Raw genomic sequence first — 20,397 nt, forward strand, 5'->3', positions numbered from 1 at the left:
ATAATATAATGACAAAGTTGGATCACCAGGAAAAAATTACTTGATTTGACTTAGCCAGAACATTTACTTCTAGGTTTTCCTTATCCACACTAGCCAGATGATATCCATGTGCTCACTGAGTTCACAAAACAGCTGTGCCTAGTCAGAAAAAGGCCAACTTAGAATTACTGCAAAGTTGCACCTGTTACGATTGTATTGCAAATGCAAGCCTAATGCTTCAGTGCCTCAAACTAAACCTGAAATAGTCCTGTGACTACTGTCAGGATACCTCTGGTGTGGCCACCTGCATCTGAAGATCCTGTAGGAATCCACCAACGAGGTTCATGTCTGGCTAATCAAATCCAACTCAGAAAGCTTGCTATCAAGGGGGATACTGTTCTTCACTAGGTGTGTAAATTGGGAGTAAACTTCCTGAATTGAAAGCAAGTAAGTGCTAAGGAATCAACTCATCTGTCTGGAGCTATCTGGATGGCAGGTGTGGCACCAAGAATTACTCTGGATTTTGGACATCTGCCTTATTTAACCTCAGCCAATAGCAAAATTCTGCATCAGCACATTATGGTGCCAATGCAGTGACTGATGATTTTGCATTGCTTTTGTTCATTTGAGGTTACACCTGTTTATGCAATGTCAAAAATCACCTTTGAAATGTGTCAAGCTAATCTGGAGCACTGAAGCTCTTCTAGAACCTTGCTGAGATATGGTAAGTGGTTTGATAAGACAGGCTTATCAAACTCTTCATTATCAGTTAACATCTTTAAGACGACTCCATTTTATCTTAAGCAAGCTGTTTACAAGACTAAGAGGGGAAATGTTTCAGGCAGTCTGTCCCCCTTGCAGTGATCATATCACATTCATTCCTCATGAAAACAGCAGTTACATGTGAACTATTTAACAACAATTTACTTACAACTAGCCTCCTACACTTGAGAAAGGCTCAACTCACACAAGGAGCAAGCTGTGCATCTACATGCCACTGTAACTAAAAGAAATCCTGGGCACCTGTTTCCTCAAAGGGGTAACAAAAACTACCACCACACACCCCACAGAACTGTCAAACAATAAGAAATAATGGTGATAGAAACATTAATTACTGCACAGATACATAGAGCTCAGGCAGTGAGACTGAAGTCAAAGCTGCATGGAAGCAGGAAAGCTCTGAGGTGTCAACACACATCTCTTGGCCATAGTACACTCCCTGGGCAGCCCAAAGCAGCCTGCTGCACTGAAAGAACCACATAGGGCCAGCTGTTTGGGATGGTTTTTACTCTGCTTGATCCAAGAACAAGTGTTTGGCCAATAACTAGCTGCTTCCTTGGGTGGCAGTTATCTGAAGGTGGTATATGGCTCAAGCGGTTTGTGTTGGTCTGCCAGTATAAAAGAAAAAAAAAAAAAACCACAAAAAAACCCAAAACATAAATGATATTTACCTTTTCACCTTTTACTCCACTGCAATCACATTTGGATAAAGATGTACATCCATGGCAAGCCTTTAAAGAAAAAAGAAAAGAAGTTTTTAATCAGCATAAGACTGTTTACAAAAGTTAGTCTAAAATGTAAGCCTACACATTTTATCATTTAGCCATTACACAGGTGTTCAAAGCAGATACAGTTCAAGTTCAATCACCTTTATTAATACCTATGCTTCTACATAAGTATAGTTACAGTTTCCCCAGAAATTTTAGACTTTGAAACTTATCCTTAAACACCATTTACACTAGGGCAAGGTACAACCCAACACCTATGACCAAAGTGGCCAGAACTTCAACAAAACAGGCTCTTCAGCACATGCCTCCACACTGAGTCCAATTATGGTTGCCACCAGTAGATGTCAGGTTTTGCACAAGAGTTTAACCAAGCCTGAAGCTTATGAGCATATTTGTGATAGTTTGGGGGGAAAAAAAAAATACTTACTACACAATTCTTCCCTCCACAGCTCAATTACTGAGAAAAGGTTTTTTAAAAACCGCATTCATACTCCGTTACAAAGCATAATAAGTCAGCTACAACAGTCCATAGCACAAAGGGAGTGACAAACAGATATTAAGGGGACAGAGGAAGGAAATATGGAAGCTCAATACACAAAGAAGATTCAAGTCAGCTAACCTTTCCATACCACATTTGCTTTCTCCCCCACCCCAACATGGGATACTCAGAGCTCTGTGTTGATTTCAGAGATGAGCAGATGTGTTTAGGCATGAGATTTCTAGAATAAATGAATATTTTTTAATATCTATATACAATACATGTGCTCAATGTTTTTTAGCCTCTTTATAGTCAAAACCACAACCCGCATTAGAAGACACACCACCTGCGATACTTTAGGGCCCAACTTGTTATTAGAACAGGTGTGGCGTTGTATTAAAAAAATACAGCACATAATTTAAAAGTTTGAAAAGCTGAACACTTGGGGTCCTCCCCTGCCCAGTAATCTACAGAGAACACTATGTACAAATTTTCAGTCAAGCAGAAGACTGTTGGTGTGTCAGATGTGATCTCATTATCCGAGGCATTTAGAGACTTGACCCATCACCTACCTGGCATTAGGAATGTCCTGGCTCTTTGCCTAAACACACTAACAAGCATCACCTGGAGCTACACAAACCCAGGATCAACTAAAGCATCTTGTAGCAAAAGGTAGAGCTTTGAGTTTTAAATACAGCACTAGGGCTATACAACATGGCCAAGGCATCTCTACCAAAGCCCAGTGAAAGATCTAGAATCAGTTTCTTGATTTGATGACTATGAAAATTCAAATCTTAGTTAACGGGGGTCTATTGAACTATTTCCTAAAGTGAAATTGAACCTTATGAGCCAGTTTAGGTTTTCAAAGATGCAACTGGACAAAGCCCTGAGTAACCTGGCCTGACCTCATAGCTGACCTTGTTTGGAGCAGTGCTTTTGGCTAGATGCCCTTCTGATGTCCTCCTTCAATCCAAGTCATCCTCTGAATTTGGTATCAGATCCTTTTAACTCTTAAAAAGTGAATATTTAAAAAGCAAGTTCCTTGTGAACCAGTTTTAGGATTAACCTTGTTAACAAAGCTTCATTTAAAAGGGATTAACCTTGGTTATATGCAATACTCCCTTGCCTCACAGTACAAGCCAAACACGAAGAATAGTGAGTTCCCTACCTCACTGTGCAGCAGTGCTGGGTCCTCACTACAAGGACAGCACAGTGAGAGCCACCTGAAAGTCTCTGATGCCTCCAAGAGGCAGGGGGAGGAAAACTGAAATACATCAGTACTTATTAAAACTAACAAAAGCTGCGCAGTGGTAAAACACATATAGGCTAAAATAGCACACATGGAAAGCATGATCAAGATCCTACACAGCATAAGGAGAATTTATTTAGGTTACAGAAGAAACTAATTTAGTGTTCCTCACAACTTTCAGAGAATGTTTCTAACAGAAATTTCCTGACTTTTCAGGTACATGGGAACTGTTGGCAGGAACAGTGAGAAAAGGAAGTTGGGGGAAAAAAAAGATGGTTTGAGATTACATAGCCCTTTCACAAAACAGGTTAGATATACACAATTTTGTGAAGGTGAGTTTTTAGACAGTGAAACTGTCTCTACCCTTTGCTACCATATCTCTACAGTAAAACTGCAAAAAAATACATGGGTAGTGCTAACACATCTTCAAAAGTGATCCTGTCAGCATGAAAACTACACAAAACATTCAATTAATAAAGAAATCAATCACGGAATAATTTTGTATGAAGAAATCACTCAAAGCAGGGCAACTTAGGGCAGGTCACACACGCCCTTGTCCAGCTGTATGTTGAATAAATACAGACAAGGAGATCCCCCAGCCTCTCCAGGCCCTTGATCTGGTGTCTGACTGCCTTCATGGTAAATTCCCTCCCCACTCCCACAACCTCACCAGAATTCCCTACATTGCAACTTGTATCATTGCCTCTTAGCTATGCAGGATGAGAGGAGCCTGGCTCCACTTTTGCTGCGTCTTAAGTAGCAAGAGGACTGGCATGAGATTCACCCCCTCCCCTGAAGCCTTTTTCCCCTCAAGTCCCAGCACTTCCCCATACACCCAACCTCAACTCTGGGTGTCACAAAATAAAGCAAAGAGGGTAGTGACCTTTAGGTCAGCTAGTTTAGAATCAGGGACTGACTTTTGCTGACTTTTAGAGAGCTAACAAAGGAGCACCTTTCCTGCATATGCCGGCAATAAATAATGGTGGATATGATGTCAAAAGATAAAGCGTGTCCTCACCAACACTGTGGCAATAAAAAAAATAGCTCTTGAGATTAGTCCGAATGTTCCTGTATATGCTTTTAAAGAAAGTGCTTCTCTTCCTTATTCTATTTGTAGTTTAAAGGAAAAAAGTGCTTTGTTTTAATCAAAATGTTCGTGGGTTGTTTTTAAACCTGTAACTGTCTTCCAAAGTCATTTATATATTCTGACTGGATTCCTTACACTTTGAGCAGACTCTTAACGCACACAATCAGCCTGTCGTGAAGAGTTCTGTGCACTCACTGAACACTTTTTGACAGATAGTTTTGAATATCCAGTTCCGACGTGTCACTCGCAGGAAGGCGACACGCTTTTTCACAGACAGTACGAAGGGAAGCTAAAAAAACCCCTGAAATCAGAAAACCCTTCAAACACCTACTGTAATCAAATGGTAGGAATTTTTGGCTTAAATTCTGGGAAAATCTATTCACCCACAAGAGCTTATCAAGAAGTATTCCCTCAGCACTTATCTTCCTGTACAAAAGCTGTATTTGGCAGATTGTGTTTCTTATTTGCATCAACTCGTATCCCCATCAAACTAACCTTTTTTTTAACTAAACAGTTTGAAGAAAAAAAAAAATGAGAATTTGTACTGTATCAAGATGAATTCAGGCCACTTACAAGTCATATTGCAGTATGGCATAAAAAAAAATGAACTAAAACATGTCAGCACCGTAAATAAAAAGTTAATGACCTATTCTAAGTGAAAACTTTCTTCTTGTTTAGACTTTTCAATAATCTCAAGGCCTTTTTTACTTGGGAATACAGGCACAAAAATTGTGCTACAGGAGAATGCATGCTGCCTAACAAGCTAGTACAAGTATGAAAGCCACTCAGCAGCTACAGGCTAGAGATTTCTGATGTCACAGATTTAATTCTGTCTCCCATACTAATGCAAAGAAAAACAATCAAAGCAAGACACAATGACTGCACATCAAGCATAGAAAAAAATCTACATTAAGAGCAAGATTTAAAGAGCTGCGATCAGTAGTTTGCCCTCTGTAATAGCTTAAACATCACTAGTTCTAAAAATTGGGTGACTTACCAGGTTTTAAGACATGGAAAACTAAATGACTCCAAACCTCAGTGGAACTCTGAGTTACACTTGGTGCATTTGTTACAGGTCAGGGAACTGAACAAGTCACCTGCCTTGTATTAATATTTGGCAGCTAGAAGCCTTCAGCAGTAGTTCAACTCCTAGTTGTGGCCAGCAGGACACATTGTCTTATGTTAACAAGGAAGATGATTAAAATACTGCATGTAACAATGAGTTGTGACGATCGTCAGGAGCTGGTCACAATCTCCATGCCTATTAAAAACTTCTGGTTTTCAACTACATGAAGATGGATAAGGAATAGAGGCAGCTTTTAAGAACAAGACTGAAACTGCTCAGATTTTCATTTTACCCACTGTATTCCTGTATACCTGTGAAGATGAGCCAGGACACATTGCCATTGCCCTTGCTTTGACTTCTGCATAGCAAGACACAACCAAAAACTCTAATAGATTAATTAGAAACCAACTAATCCTTTCATAGGATTTTCCTGACAGCTTCTACTCCATTGAATCCATGTGGGGAAAGCAAGTTCTTTTCATTAGTATATAAAAGGAGGGATGATATTGGTTTACTGGTCAAAGGATAATTCTTGCAGAACAAGCTCAGTCTTTTGTGCCTGACATGGACCGAGGAAAACTATTGCATGCCACCAACAGAATGGTTTTGTTTGTTATACAGTTTGAAGAAAAGAGTACATATTTGAAATCAAAGTCACTTCTTACTCTTGGCCACAGGTTTGTCACAGTCAGCTCAGTGAAAAAGTCCAACTTATCCTCAGAATTTGTTTTGGCTAGAAGACTGCCTTCTGTCTTGGGCACATTCCTCCCCTTTCTCATCAGGTCTTGAGCTGTCAATTACAAGTCAACCTCAGCATATTCCACTCTCTCCCCACCTGCCAGCTGCCATTCACAACAGCATTGGACAAAATATCTCTAAAAACCACCAGGTTTAGGTATTCCCATAGAGAACAGCAACTTGGGAGTTCCTAAAAACCACAAGGGGGAAAAGAATTTCTTACTGATTACTCAGAGCAAGTTAATGAAAGTTATGGAGGACTGGTTAACGGCTTCAGGTAGGTTAGCCTGACTTTATATCTCAGTCTGTCAGAATTAAAGTAACACAGCACAATTTCAGCAATACATTAGCTGCCTAAAGTATTAGATTGGAAATTTAGCTATGCTTTGGAAGTGATTTACCATTACACAAATGCAGCTGCAGGGAAACTAAACAGTTTATCATGTGCACATAGGGAGTGGTGTAGGGAATACCTAAAGCCCCAAACTAAAGTATGTATTAGTACTTGCATAATATATAAGTACTTGAACATATAGGAGTTAAACAATATTTTAATACTATTTACATCTGAAAATTACAGGAGTGAAGAGGGAAGCCAGTCATTTACAGGGCTTGAAATTCACATATTGAAAATTAATAATCAAAAGATTCAACTTCTTGCAAAAGCACAGTAGGTTAATCAATAAGGTGCCTTTGGACATTATCAAGAGTTCTGACACGACCCAAATCACTTACAAATGAATTCTCAATCCAGTTATCAAACAGTAGGGTCCCAAGCTGAATCACAATGTTTTCACTCTTGTTCATGATTTAAGGTGGGTAGAAGAGAATTTTCACAGTAGATAGTGCAACTACTTGTTGAACAACTGCAGATGACCTATTTGTAGAATAATGCTTATACACAGTGGAGAAATCCTGCACCACATGTAGTTATTCTAGCTGCTTACAGGAGTTGCCTAAACACTATAATACTAACATCACCCTCTGCATTCAAATATGACAGCTTACCAGTCGGGAACAGAAGAATGTTTTAACACTAAAAAAAAAGGAAACAAATATCAGCTAATTCCATCAACATGAGGACTGACTCTGCTGTTAGAAATTCACTCTGATTAAAGTCAGAATTCAACAACCAAAAAAAGCATCAATTACAAATGCCTTCGCCCTAGTAGGAAGACTACAGTACTCTTTCTGCTGTAACCCTGCAAAAGTCTCAGATTCAATTATTCATATCTCTATAGCAGAAAAGAAATTCAGCCTTTAAGTGCCAAGCAAAGATTAAGCTTTATTTTGGTGGTGGTCCTGAAGAACATACATTTATTAGCTTGCCAAGATCTGTGTAACAGAACACCTGCACAGTTATCTAGCTAAGGATTTACTACTCATCCAGGTCAAAGATTTCACCATTTATCTTCAGCAAGCTGAGTTTCCTTTCACTTGCCTGGACATGAATATAACCACAAAACAAAAGGTTTTGTGGGGATTGACAAGCAAGAGTTAAAGCTGCTGTTGTGAGTTCTAATTATGATTTCACATACATGCTCTTTAGGCTTAACAAGAATACTAGTCTGCAGATAGAAGTCTATTATTCAAATATCTGTGTGAAGTCAACTATGGCAGTAAAGCCATCACAGTTCTGTAACCCAAATAGCAATCCTTTTTTCACTGAAGTATTACATTTGTGAACAGTAACATTTCTAAAGCAGAACCTGAATTTAAATATTATTACATACACTTTTAAGTAATAGTTTCCTTCAATTTACCTAGCTAGACATACTAGGAGAAAGACACTACAAAAAGAGTTTCAGGGTCTAAAGTGTAAGAGTCAAAATATGTTTGCAGAAGTTCTTGACCAACTTTTTTTAAAGTAACTTCTGACATGTAATTTAACCTGTTACACATGCAGGCACTATCTTTGAAGTCTGCACAATACAAGATCCGTTCAGACTTGTAGAGGAAGCTCTTAGCTGTAGTAGCCACAATCCTGGCCACCCTGAATGAGTACAAAACACAAGCAGACTAAAATCCAAGACATCTGATGGACAAACAACCCTTCTTTTTCCTCTTCAGGCCCAGTACTAAGCTGCTTGCTATTTAGACACCTGATTAGCTTATATTAGAGTAATAACATGAAATATAACTTTAAGACACCTGCTAAATCTAGTTACCATGCCACAAACAAATGTTCTGATTATACTAAAAGTTTATGGATCAATACATTTTTTTCTTAGCATATAATTACTATTATTTGGTTGGAATTAAAAGAACACTTGTAACAAAAAAAAAGAGAACCTTGGTATAGCTACCTTCAGAATCTGCAAAAGTTTAAAAAAGTATGTTAAAAATATTTTGCCACAAGATGTAGATGTGAGCTCTTTTCTATAGAGCATTGAATTTTCTGTCCATACTTTGCTACTTTGTAGCAAAATCATACAGAATTTTGCTGCTTTGAACTGAACTAATTAAAGCTTTTTAACACACAGTTCTCTGTACAGGTTCTTTCACAGCAGTTTCTAGTTAAAATAAAGGCAATATTTGCCACTAATAGATCTGTCCTTAGACCAGCTGACATAGTCTGACCACAGACATCTTTCAGACTCTAACTGAATTAATGCCCAAAAGATTCTTTGATATTCATTCATCTGCAAACTGCAACTATTTGCCCATAAAGATTTCTCCCTATAAATGCGACAGCAACACCAGGAACAACTTCTCTCTCCTTTCCTGGAAGGTCCTAAGTAAGGTTCCAAGACAAGATCTATAGAAGCACTCACCTCCAGATTTTGGCAGGTCAAGTGACCTGCCGTGTAGCAGCTGCTACCAGTGCACGAAAGACTCAACTGGCAAACAAGGGGAGTAAAAGGGCTGGCTATTCAAATGGCTGAACTGCTGATCAGGATTTCTAGAAACACCAAAAAAGTGGGAAGGACTCATCCCTAGCAAGCCCCAGAGGGGTGGCAAGTCAGCAGGAAGAAGCTTCTGCAGAAACAGTTTTTAACCTCCCAGAAGTCAGCGGTTTCCTCCTCCCTTTTTTTAACAACTAAGATGAAAGCAACAAGCAAATATGCACATAAGTTATTCCCCTGGAACAGGAGGTACTGCAGCCTGGCAGAATCCTTCCGTATCCGATTCCTGAACCAGAGAAGAGGACAGAAAGTGCAAGAGCCCTGCTGGGCATTCAGTCAACTTCCCTGCAATCCCAGATGTTGCTCCCTTTCTCCAAACTTGGCTTTAAGAGAGGGAAGACTGAGAATGCTTCAGGACACAAAGAAACTTTAAGCAGGCAGTACAAGGAATGGAGTTAACCCTTGCAGCTCACAGTAGCTCATTCTAATTTTCTACACAGCCTTCCATCTTCAAAAATGATTGCTGCCACTCTGCTTCAATAAGTGCTGCCAGCCTTGCACTCAACTGTAGGCAAGGAAAAGCAGACAGATGGTTCTCACTTTTGAAGACTCCTACATTTCTGTGGTCTGATAGTCTTACAAGACAAAGAATGGGCTCCAGTGTAGTATATTTTACAAGGTGGGACACACAGAAAGCAAAATCATCATATTAAACTCCACTAACCTTCTCACAAGCATTTCAAAGCTAAAATTCAAGACACCTGAGAAGCCAAGTACTTTTACTCCTCTCTTAATGAAGACGAATTTCCAAACAGCTCCATATCATGCTGTATTAATTTGCAAAAATTTCCTTTAATAGGAGCGCAGTTAAGCACTATCTTTATGCTGCCAGAGACAGCATCCTAACAGCACCTATGTCCGGATTTGACAAGTACACCTCCTGATAAATAATGCAAGCAAAGAACACTAAAGACAGAATTGTAAACTACCACGTGGTCTTCTAGCCCACTTCTCTAAGTTCATGAACTGACAGAAGTCAAATAGCACACTTCCTTCTTCAGCAGGCAGTGCAGCACCTGCATGAACCTCTAAACAAACAGCATTAGTAGAGAGACACCCTAAGTTTAGGGCCTAAACAATAACTCTGGTTGGCTTTTCAGTTTTGGAATGGGAGGTTTTGGGGATGGACAAGTTGTATACCACCTCTGTAGGAAGTCTGCACTTCACAACTGCTCATTTCAGCTCTAAATGCTGAACTCTGAATGCAAGCCATCCTCTAAGTTTTACGGAGAGCATAACCAAACTCCTTAAAGTACACAGCAAATTCAGAGAATGGTTTGTTTAAGCATACCTTCATCTTTGCTTGTCCAGTTACACATTTCTGCAACTAACACTTGCATGGAGACACAAGCATTAAGCACCTGACATTCAGGCAGTGGCAGCATACAGCAAGCCACTTAGCTTTTCAGGAAGTTTCAGTCTTACTTGAATTTTACGCACAAGTCTCTAATCACTAGCCTCTTGAGGCTTCCTGATTTTTTCCAGCTGCAAATAAGAAATGCCATGTGGTACTCATTAGAGGTTAAGATTTACTAGTCATTTAGGACCTTTCCCAAGTGACAGGTGTTAGATGTTACCACTTTCTATAACCATGTCCAAATGTAACACAAACTTAGACCTAACTGTCTGCTAGGCTTGTAAGCCTAGTATTACACAGTCGTAACACCACTCATTCTGGCATTCTAGTTTTAAACCTTTCCTGGTTAAGCAAATAGAATAAAGATACAGGCTCCAGACTAATTCCCCAGAAAATGTCCTGTTCCTCACATTCATCCTTACAATATGCAACAGAGGAAGCTTCAATTCCAGAGTCCTGTTAGTAGATGCCAGTCATTTGTCACTGAAAACTGCACCTTCATGTGTCAAGTGCATGAAGCAGACCACACAAGAACAGAAATCCACTCCTTCCTCTGAGAAAAAATAGAGCAGCATTTTAGATTAATCCAACCCCACCATGGTCTATTTTAAAACTACTGAAAGTATTCCTTTAATACCAAAGATTAAGCAAATATACATGCTAGAAGAATAGAGGCTGTGCACAGTGCTATCATGTTGAGATGTTATCTAAAGAAGTACACACCCTCTTATCTGTCAGAACAAGACCTAACTCAAGGCTCGGTGGGTGTCTGGGGGATTTTTTTTTGTGATGGTGGAGATTATCAGCTCCATTCTCCTTCAGTTCTTGGACCAAGTATCATAGCTCCAAGGTTCTTCTAGTAAAGCTGGTTTATAATCCGTCTAAGCCCATAGCATCAGCATACTCTGTGTGTGCATTTTAATATCTGAAAATAGCACTATAGGGAACACTTTCTCTGTATCACTTAATACTAATAAAAAAGCTACTCTCTAGTCTCAGGTAATCAAAGTTGAAAAAGTAAGTGGCACTGAAGAGGGCCAAGTTAAACAAGGTAGCAATGAAGACAAAGCACTTGTCCTATCCCCATAAATCAGAGGTACTTACAAAAGAAAAGGTCATCAGGACCTGATGAGCTAGGGAAGCCCTTTTCTTTTGTAGACATGGGTTCAGAAATCTCTAAAACTGATAAAAGCTGGATATTTAACAGGAGCTCTCAGATGCCTGTTGAGGAGCTCACAAGCCTAACTTGAGATAAAGAGTAGCCCTCTGTCTCAGGGTCTCAAGTTCATTCACTGGCTACATGCTAGCAATAGCTGGGGGTCTCCTTAGTGCACCTGGCACTTCAGATGAGGTTCTCCATACCAAGGTGCACCTTGCTATGAAAAACTGACCTTATAGAGATATGCAGGATCACAATAGTAATTTCCCACAGACTACTTCACAGAGGCAAAGCAAAAGGAGACCTGAGTATATTTTATTGCCTCTAAAATGCTGGAAGAGACAGCTGCAGGCTAGTGCAAATAGAACATTCCATCTAGCACACAAATCATGGAATTAAATACTCAAACTTGATTGGAAGAAATAGATTTAATTCCCTTACACTAGAGAAATCACATCCACACACTATACAGCACATTACCTTTAGAAGGATCACACCTGGTTTGCACTGATCATCACTAAACAGAAAGCACACCCTGGAAATTGAGTTGCACTTTTCAGAGGCTTGCTATATTAAACAAAATGTTGAACCTCTGCCAAAGAGCTAGCTATAAGGACCACAAATAAGATCCTTACAGAAAGCATTGTAAAATCCAACAAGTTTTTTGAAGTATTAACATTGTATCAGTAGTGGGAAAGGCAAAATAAATCTGATCAGTGCTACAGGAAGGGGATAGGAAGGAAAAGGAAATGCAGTTTATGATTCTATTTCAAACAGAAGCTAATGTCTAAGCCTTTATAATTTCTTCCATATTTTGTCTCTATTGAACCCCCAGACCATAAAAAGATATTTTTTTTAAAGAAAGAGTCACAATGGAGCAATCCTCCTGAGAGGTTCAGTAATAAAAACATTTCAGTAGAATATGAGTACACGAAAAATGTACCTGATAGTGCTTTAGTAAAGACATAAATTAAAATGTGTAACCCAAATACTTCTCTTTCAAAATAGTTAAAGGGATACCATCCTCTTGAAACTTGCAAGCAAAGTATCACTTTCAATGCACGCTGTGTAAATAGTTGAGTACTATAATATTTGTTTTGGGAAGAGAGAAAGTCTTCAGCATCAGTAGTAAGATTCTCCTTGCTTTAGTTATTGCTTTCTCCTACAATTTATTTTATTCACAGTCATTCTCTGGGGGTTACTCAGTAGCAAGCTAACCATACCTAACCTAGAGTATCTCGCTAAGGTGATTCTCTGACCATGTCAGTATGCCAGTAAGCTGTCCTCCTTGCAAAGTCAGACTAAAATTCTGTCCTTTTAAAAAGGACGGGAGTAGGCAAGAATAAGGACACATGGTGTCAACACCCTATTACAATAACTACAGCAAGGGTATCCATTCATAGGAAACAGCCCTCAAGTACTATTAAAACTCAAGATTCGGTTCAGTCTTAAGCTTGGCAGAAGCAAAAAACAGCCCCTGGCATTCATACACATTCCAAACCAGAAAGTCAATTTCTCCGAGGGAAAGTGTTTCCCCAGGCACCCTGTTTTAGGGAGGATACCAACTCCCACGAGTGCTATTTGGAGCTGAACATATGCCAAGAAACAACCAGCTGTAAGTCTGATCTGTGCTCTGCATTCTGCAATAACCAGTAAGTTACTTATAAGAACTCAATATGGAGCATTTCCACAGTGTTAACTGTGTTCCTACAGCAAGTAAGGTCTGAAATAAAAGATACTGTTGGAATATCCTTTTAGTTTGCAACTATCACAAGAACAAATGCTTCAAAGACAGCTGTGCTTTGAGCAAGAGGTGACAGAATGTAGCCTCCAGAGCAAGAGGATTATACTTGAATTCTTCTATGATTCTACAACAAATGATAAGCATGAATTTTAGCACTTTTAAATTCTTCTCTATATTTAAGTAAAAGTATTCAGAGAACTAAATCCAACAATGGTTTTGTGGTGGAATAACTTTGGCTGGGTGCCAAGTGCCTGCATAAGCTGCTCTGTCACTCCCCTCCTCAGCTGGAGAGAGGACAGAGAATATACCAAAGGCTCATGGGTTGAGATAAGGACAGGGAGACATCACTCAGCAGTTACTGTCATGGACAAAACAGAGTTGGTTTGGGAAAATTAATTAACTTTAAATTAAATTAATTAAACTTATTGCCAAAAGTCAGAGTAAGATATCAAGAAATAAAACCAGATCTTAAACACACCTTTCCCCAACCCCTCCCTTTCTCCCCATCTCAACTTCACTCCTGATTTTCTCTACCATCTTCCCCACCCCAAGCAGCACAGGGGAATGGGGAACAGGAGTTGTGATCAGCTCATCACACATTGTCTCTGCTGCTCCTTCCTCCTTACTTTCTTCCCCAGCTCCAGCATGGGGTCCTCCCTGGGCTGCAGGTGGATCTCTGCTCCACCACTGACCTCCATGGCTGGAGGGGACAGCCCGTCTCACCACAGGCTGCACCGCAGGCTGAGGGGAACCTCTGCTCTGGTGCCTGGAGCAGCTCCTGCCCTCCTTCTGCACTGACCTTGGTGTCTGCAGGGTTGTTCCTCTCACACATTCACTCCTCTCCTGGCTGCTGTTCCTGCAGCTTCTTACCCCCTTCTTCAATACGTTACCCCAGAGGTGCTACCACCGTCACTGACAGACTCAGCTTTGGCTAGTGACAGGTCCATCTTGGAGCTGGCTGGCATTAGCTTTACTGACATGGTAACAGCTTCAGATATCTTCTCACAGAAGCCACCCCTGTAGCCCTCTCTGCCACCAAAACCTGACCATGCAAACCAATATAGTTTTCATTGCTTAGTCTCTACAGTCAAGCATAGGAGAAGATAGTGAAGTTACTAAAAGTCTCCACTCTGCAAAGATGAATGGAACACAGAATCAGTACTGAAAATAATTACCAAGGTACAACTGTAGCTCACATTTCAGATGTCAAGAATGCCAAACATTTGATCAGTATCTGTTACCACAGTATGAGACATGAAATAAAATGCTCAGTCTGAAGCAGAGAACCAAAAAGCTAGAGAATTTATCAAAAGATCACAGCATTTCAAATATACGTACTGGTTTGGACAGGAGTTTTCTTCTCCCAGGAGACAGCATGACAGTGTTCTGAGGTGAGGAACTGAAGCTTCTTAGGCAGCACATTTCTGATACTCAATGAAAACTGCTGTTCAAGTGCAGCAAAATCTTGTATGACTGGAGAATATTTTTTCCGGACTTCATTACCGGTTTGTAATGATTAGCATTCAGAAATTAATCTTTACACTTTAAACATGCACCTTCTGTATTTGTCCTCTGAATCCTTTTAGAAACTGGCACTAACACAGTATTTATTTCATTGCAGGATCAGTATTCAGTAACTTAAAAGTTTGTCTCTGGCATACTCTTGAACACCACCAAAAAAGCTTAAGGGTTTCCTTGCTATTTTAAATAATTTTTTACCAAAATTATCAACATACTCTTTTCTGCCATCAAGACAAAGCCACTGAAAAGCTTACAATGAAGTTTAGGATGATACATTCACAGTGATCCATTGTCTTATTGGTGGTTAGACACATTTGCTTAGTCAGGCTGTTTAAAAAGAAGAAAAAATAAAGCAATACTATTTCCATCGCTGCCATGACTGGCTGTCCTGTTCCTCCACAATTACTTCTGTAGTATATTAGCAACATAAGGTTCTTTAAAAAGACCTATTTGACTATTCTCACTCTTAGTTACAGTATGCTGATGTTCTAAAATACACATTTTTCCGAGCATGACTAGACCTGTCAACAAGCATTTTTTCCTTCAACTCTAAAGTTAAGGAATTTTCTAGGTTCACTTTGGACACAAAAAATTAAGACTTTAGACAGATGTTTTAACACTTGTTACTACTATTGCTTTAAGGGTTTGAAAGCTTTTAGAACAGAAAAGATACTTTCAAGATTTGTGTGTGTGTGCACACATGCATGGAGGAGTGTCACCAGTTCTACTGCCAAGAAGTTTCCAGAAGCATTCTGGATCAGAAAGTAAATGACACTACATATACACTTTCCTTTCAGTCAAAAATACAAAAAACAACCAAAACCAACCCACCCACCCACACAGCAACTTTTGGACGTAAGTTTTCACTGTCTGCCTGGGCACAGGCTCCTGGATTTTCATGGCACTATACTTTCCCAATTAAGAAAGGGCTGAATGAATACTGGAAGTTAAGCTGACTATCATAAAAAAAATCACTTGAGCCTTGCTACTTTTCTTGGGCTCTCTGGATTTTCTCATTATTGTTTTAAATATTTAATGACTTAAGAATTTTTTTTTTAAATAATGGTTTTGGAGAAACGTCAAGGTTTTGTCTTCATGTCTGACTACACACTCACTGGATAAAGAGATACAAGAAGTCTAATATAAACTCTTATTTTTCAGTCCAGTGAAGAAGCTGCCTTTTCCTTCTGAGCATCTTCACCCTTTAAGGTTCAACATACAAGAGAAGCGTTCTTAAACTAATTCAGAATAAGTATTTTCTGATTAAGTCAATTCATATTGTCTGAATGACAGCTAGAAACTACCCTTCAGAAACAATGTCTTCTGCTGTCATTCTGTGTAACAGGTTTGTTTAAAGTCAGTTGATGCAAGAAAAGTCATTGCCCAATAAAAAAGATTATTTTTAAAAGGCTTTTAAATGGAGTTCATAAGCTCCTTCACCCAATTTATTTGTTTGTTTGCAGCGGCATTTCTTGACAGTTAATCTAATTTTCTAGGAGCTGAAGGCTTGTCTAGCCTTACCTGCAGGTCATATTAGGATTCATTGCTTTAAGTAAAGCTATTTAATTGTGGTTTTTAATAATTGCTACTTTAATTCAAGGTGTCGAACGACCACCATTCATCGCCCAGAGTGGTAATTTTCTTCTTCTCTGTTGGATATTTTCAGGATTTAAGTGCATAAAGACAAGTTTGCTTCTGAAGAATCAATGCTGTATTTAATAGACACAGACTAATGCTAGATAGTCCCTTCATGAGTTGTCAATATATTTTTTCCTTAATTTAGGAAGATTAGCCCTCATCACTAACAAGGTGAAGCCAAAAAACACAATCAAATGCAAGTGCTGAATTAATAGTTGCTTAAGCTTGACAGCTTTATGTAATTAATAACTGATGCTTGTTATATTTTCCACCAAGTATGCAGGACTTAAAGAGGCTGGAAACCAGAACGGACAGTAATTAAATTAATTTTTCTAAATATACTGTAAACTTCTGACATTTTGAGAGTCCTAGAGAAACACCAATAAGTCACATATGTCATCAAAATCATCACTCTTAATTTCTCTCATTTGCATTAAAAAAAATAGGGAAAGGACAAGAATATGCCTACCAGGAAAACAGCAAAGAAAAGGGTGTTTAGGACAGAGATGAAGTATATGAACTCAGAACTTGTTTCAACACATGGAGATGAGAAATACTACCAGGAAGTGTTTAATTCAAGGTTAATTTGTTTAGCAACAGGTAGTTACTAAAATAGTAGGACCTGTAAATCCACAGTTGAATGAAAAAAATGCACTGGGCACTCTTAAGTAGTCCTTGATTCCAACTCACCATTTCTGCATCATACTGTTTATACTAGTATACAAATTAAGAAGCATAAACAACACCTTTCTAGATTATGGAAATAAAGTACAAAACTCCAACTGTAAGAACAGCATGGAGGTGTTGATAACGGGGAAAAAAATAAAAATATTGCCAGCCTATAGCATGATAGGCAAGCAAAAATCCCAGCACCCTTCTCATTAGGGTTTCAGGGGCTCTCAAGCAGGGGTAATAACAGCCTTACCAGTCTGCTGTCATCCAGGGACGCAAACAGAGCTTTGCTTATCTCAGGGAAAGTTAAGAGAAGGGAAAGAAGGGGTTTCAGCAGAGCTGCAGTGGCAAAGCTTATCTAGCACACAGCAAGGTCATATTAGACTACAGTGGAATAGTTTTGCAGGTCTAACTATATGCCTCAACAAAAAGAATCATTTTGTAGATAATACCAATTTTACTTTTGGTTCTAGTTTAAGTGCTTTGCACACAGACACCTTTTGCAGCACCAGGAGAGAAAAGAGATTGAAATTCAACTCTGACATTTTAATTCTCTGTAGAGATTAGGCAAAAGAAACAAAATACAAATGAGACTAAACTATTTTCCTTCCCCTCCAAATTGGAGTGGGAGACAAAGACAGAAATTCAACCACAGAGCTGCAATAACTAGGAGCCTTGAAGGCTATCACCTTCAACTCAGACAAAATCCATAGCTTTAAAGTTCTTCTCCAAGTCCTAAAACACAGACTTTGAGTGGAAAAAACTCATTGTCAATATTTGCACTACAATTTATTTGTCTTTTGTTACATTACAGTAGAATAATACATATACAAACACTGCATAAGACACCTTCCACAAAATAATACCAAATTGAAACTGTGAATGCTGCTGTGCTAACAGCTCAAGAGTTGGCTTCTTGACTAGTTGCAACAATTAAAAGAGGCATTTAAGTAAATATGAATGTTCCAACTCCCAATTTAACTACACAATTATGATTAATTTTTGACTACAGAAAAAAAGAGAAAGCACACCTTGGCACGTGACTGTACTCTCACATAGTTTTAGACTTACAAGATAATTCAGGCTGTAAGGGGCCCCAGGAGGTTATTTAGTCCAGCCTCCCACTCAAATAATGGCAACAGAGATGCAGAGTTTTATAAATGAGAATCACACAGTAGCAAAGTCTTTTCCAAGCAGACTAAAGACATGTCTATTAATATAGTACAGTTTAAGTATCACGCCTTTCAGAGGGAGACTAAAGCATTAACAAGTTTAAGCTAAAAAGTTCAATTTGTGATATAGTTTTCCATTTACTTAATTGCCCATCTCTCCTGCATCTCCTCACAAGTTCTCCAAGAAAGACTTAAGCTCTGCAAGAATGACTTGAGACAACTGCACTGCAATTTTTCTTAACAAGCATTAGAATTCTTTTTTGTAACAGGACCCTTTCTTCTTCAGCTCAGCTACGTTTATTCTGTTGATAATTTCACATTACATTGAAGCTTTTCCTGCACATACCACACTCTTGGCAATTACATAATCAGGATGCTCAGCACATTTCCTTTTTTCAGAAGCTGTGCTATACCAATGATACTTAATAAAGTTTAATTGCATTGCTAACCTTTCATAGCAGGATAAGGAATGCTGCTTAAGGAACCTTAAAAGTGTACCAGCACTATATCTCTTGAACAAGTTTTATTTTAGGTACTCTTGAGAAGAGATGTTTACAGGACAGAAAAGTCTGCAGTCTGCATCAAACAGCCAAACACTGCATATAGCAAGAACTTAAAAGCACCCCAGTGGTTTTAAACATTACTGAGTCCATGCAGGCTTACAAAACAGAGAAGCAAAAAGCATCTCCATTCAAAGCAATTTGTCTGGTATTATCATTACTGGCAGAGGCTGCTTTCCATTCAGTACACTTGCGTAACACTATTCCTAGAACGTACAAGCGAGTGTTATCTAGGCATCTTGTTATGTGGTGATATCAGTGGAGAGTTTACACAGTCAATGCAATTAGAGAAGGAAGCCTTTTAATCTAAGTGAATGAAAGGTAAAAATGCACAATACATCTTCACTCTATGTGCAGAACAGACACCGTCCTGCACTTTGCCCCAGAGAGAAAACATGCATATTAGATTTGTTGGGACATTCTTACTGATTTCAGTTGGTTTGTAATACAGAAAAGTTTCCACATGTTCTAGTAAAAACAACATCAACTAATTGCATTACCATAAATGTTATTGCTTATATTGACAGTAGAAGAAGATCAATATGTAAATTACCTTTGCTGTTAAACAAATTAAACAACACTTAATCCTAGGAATCCTTTCTACTTTAAAAGAGGACAAGTGACTTAGATAATTGCTTTCAGCTAGTAGATTAATTAATTAATGACCAGGAAAATTAAAGACAAGGGAGTCTCCACTGAACTACCAGTCTATTTCCATCACATGGTAAACTGAGTAAGATACATGATTTTTTATGCATAGCCAAAAAGATCCTATTATGGTCCAAATTACTTATGTATTATGTTTCATTGAGGAGTTCTTTGATTTGTTTGCATTTTAGTATGTACCAGAACACACCCTGAGATACAGCTTTTACTATAGATCTTTAACTAAGAGCCACAAGAGGTCAAAAGCAAAAAACATGACAAATGACACATTGCAAGCGGGGGTGGGGGGGGCTCAAGCCTTGATGTTATGAAACAGAGTCTTGTGCATGACTAATCAAGACACATCCACGGAATTTCAGAATGAAATACTTTTTGAATCCTAAAAGCCAGCATCAATTTCTTCCTGCTTTTACAGACCTAGCTTTCATAACTAGAAAGAGCCACAGCCAGTTATGAAACGGGAAATAACAACCACAGCTACCATGATAAAATAGTTAGGGTAAACTAGAGAAACACCAATGACCATCATTTACAAATTAACCATATTAATCAAGTACACTGCAATTAATGACATGGTATCGTGTATTTATATACATGGTAACCTCTGAAAGGAAAAAAAAATCCCAAATAACTTATAGAACTTTAGCAAATAACACATCACTTTCTTAAACACAGATGACACCCATCTTGGCAGCCTGCCTACCATATTTGAACAACTGCTTTCATCCCTACACTTTCAGGCAAACTGGAGTTATAACAAAAGGCAAAAATAGAAAGGAACAAAAAAGACATTGCAGAAGTTACTTCATTTTTAATAACTTCTGGGCTGACAAAGTCTATTTACACTCTAAAAATCCAGGCCTTAACTACGAGGAAAACTTTTCTCAATATAAACCA

At 38.7% G+C, this 20,397-nt stretch overlaps 1 protein-coding gene across 3 annotated transcripts in view; it reads right to left on the reverse strand.

Annotated features, from left to right (window-relative positions):
• The window catches only part of COL4A5 (collagen type IV alpha 5 chain), an 82,511-nt gene that overhangs the window by 59,045 nt on the left and 3,069 nt on the right, over positions 1-20,397 (reverse strand). For all 3 annotated transcript variants that reach the window (XR_010475706.1, XM_065077909.1, XM_065077910.1), the window contains exon 2: positions 1,431-1,490. Coding sequence is in view for 2 of the 3 variants with exons in the window: in XM_065077909.1 (XP_064933981.1) it covers positions 1,431-1,490 (60 nt within the window). In the remaining variant the exon portion in view is untranslated. The remainder of the gene's footprint in view (positions 1-1,430; positions 1,491-20,397) is intronic.

The sequence above is a fragment of the Columba livia genome, chromosome 12 (assembly GCF_036013475.1).
Source record: "Columba livia isolate bColLiv1 breed racing homer chromosome 12, bColLiv1.pat.W.v2, whole genome shotgun sequence".
Classification (NCBI taxonomy): Eukaryota; Metazoa; Chordata; class Aves; order Columbiformes; family Columbidae; genus Columba; species Columba livia.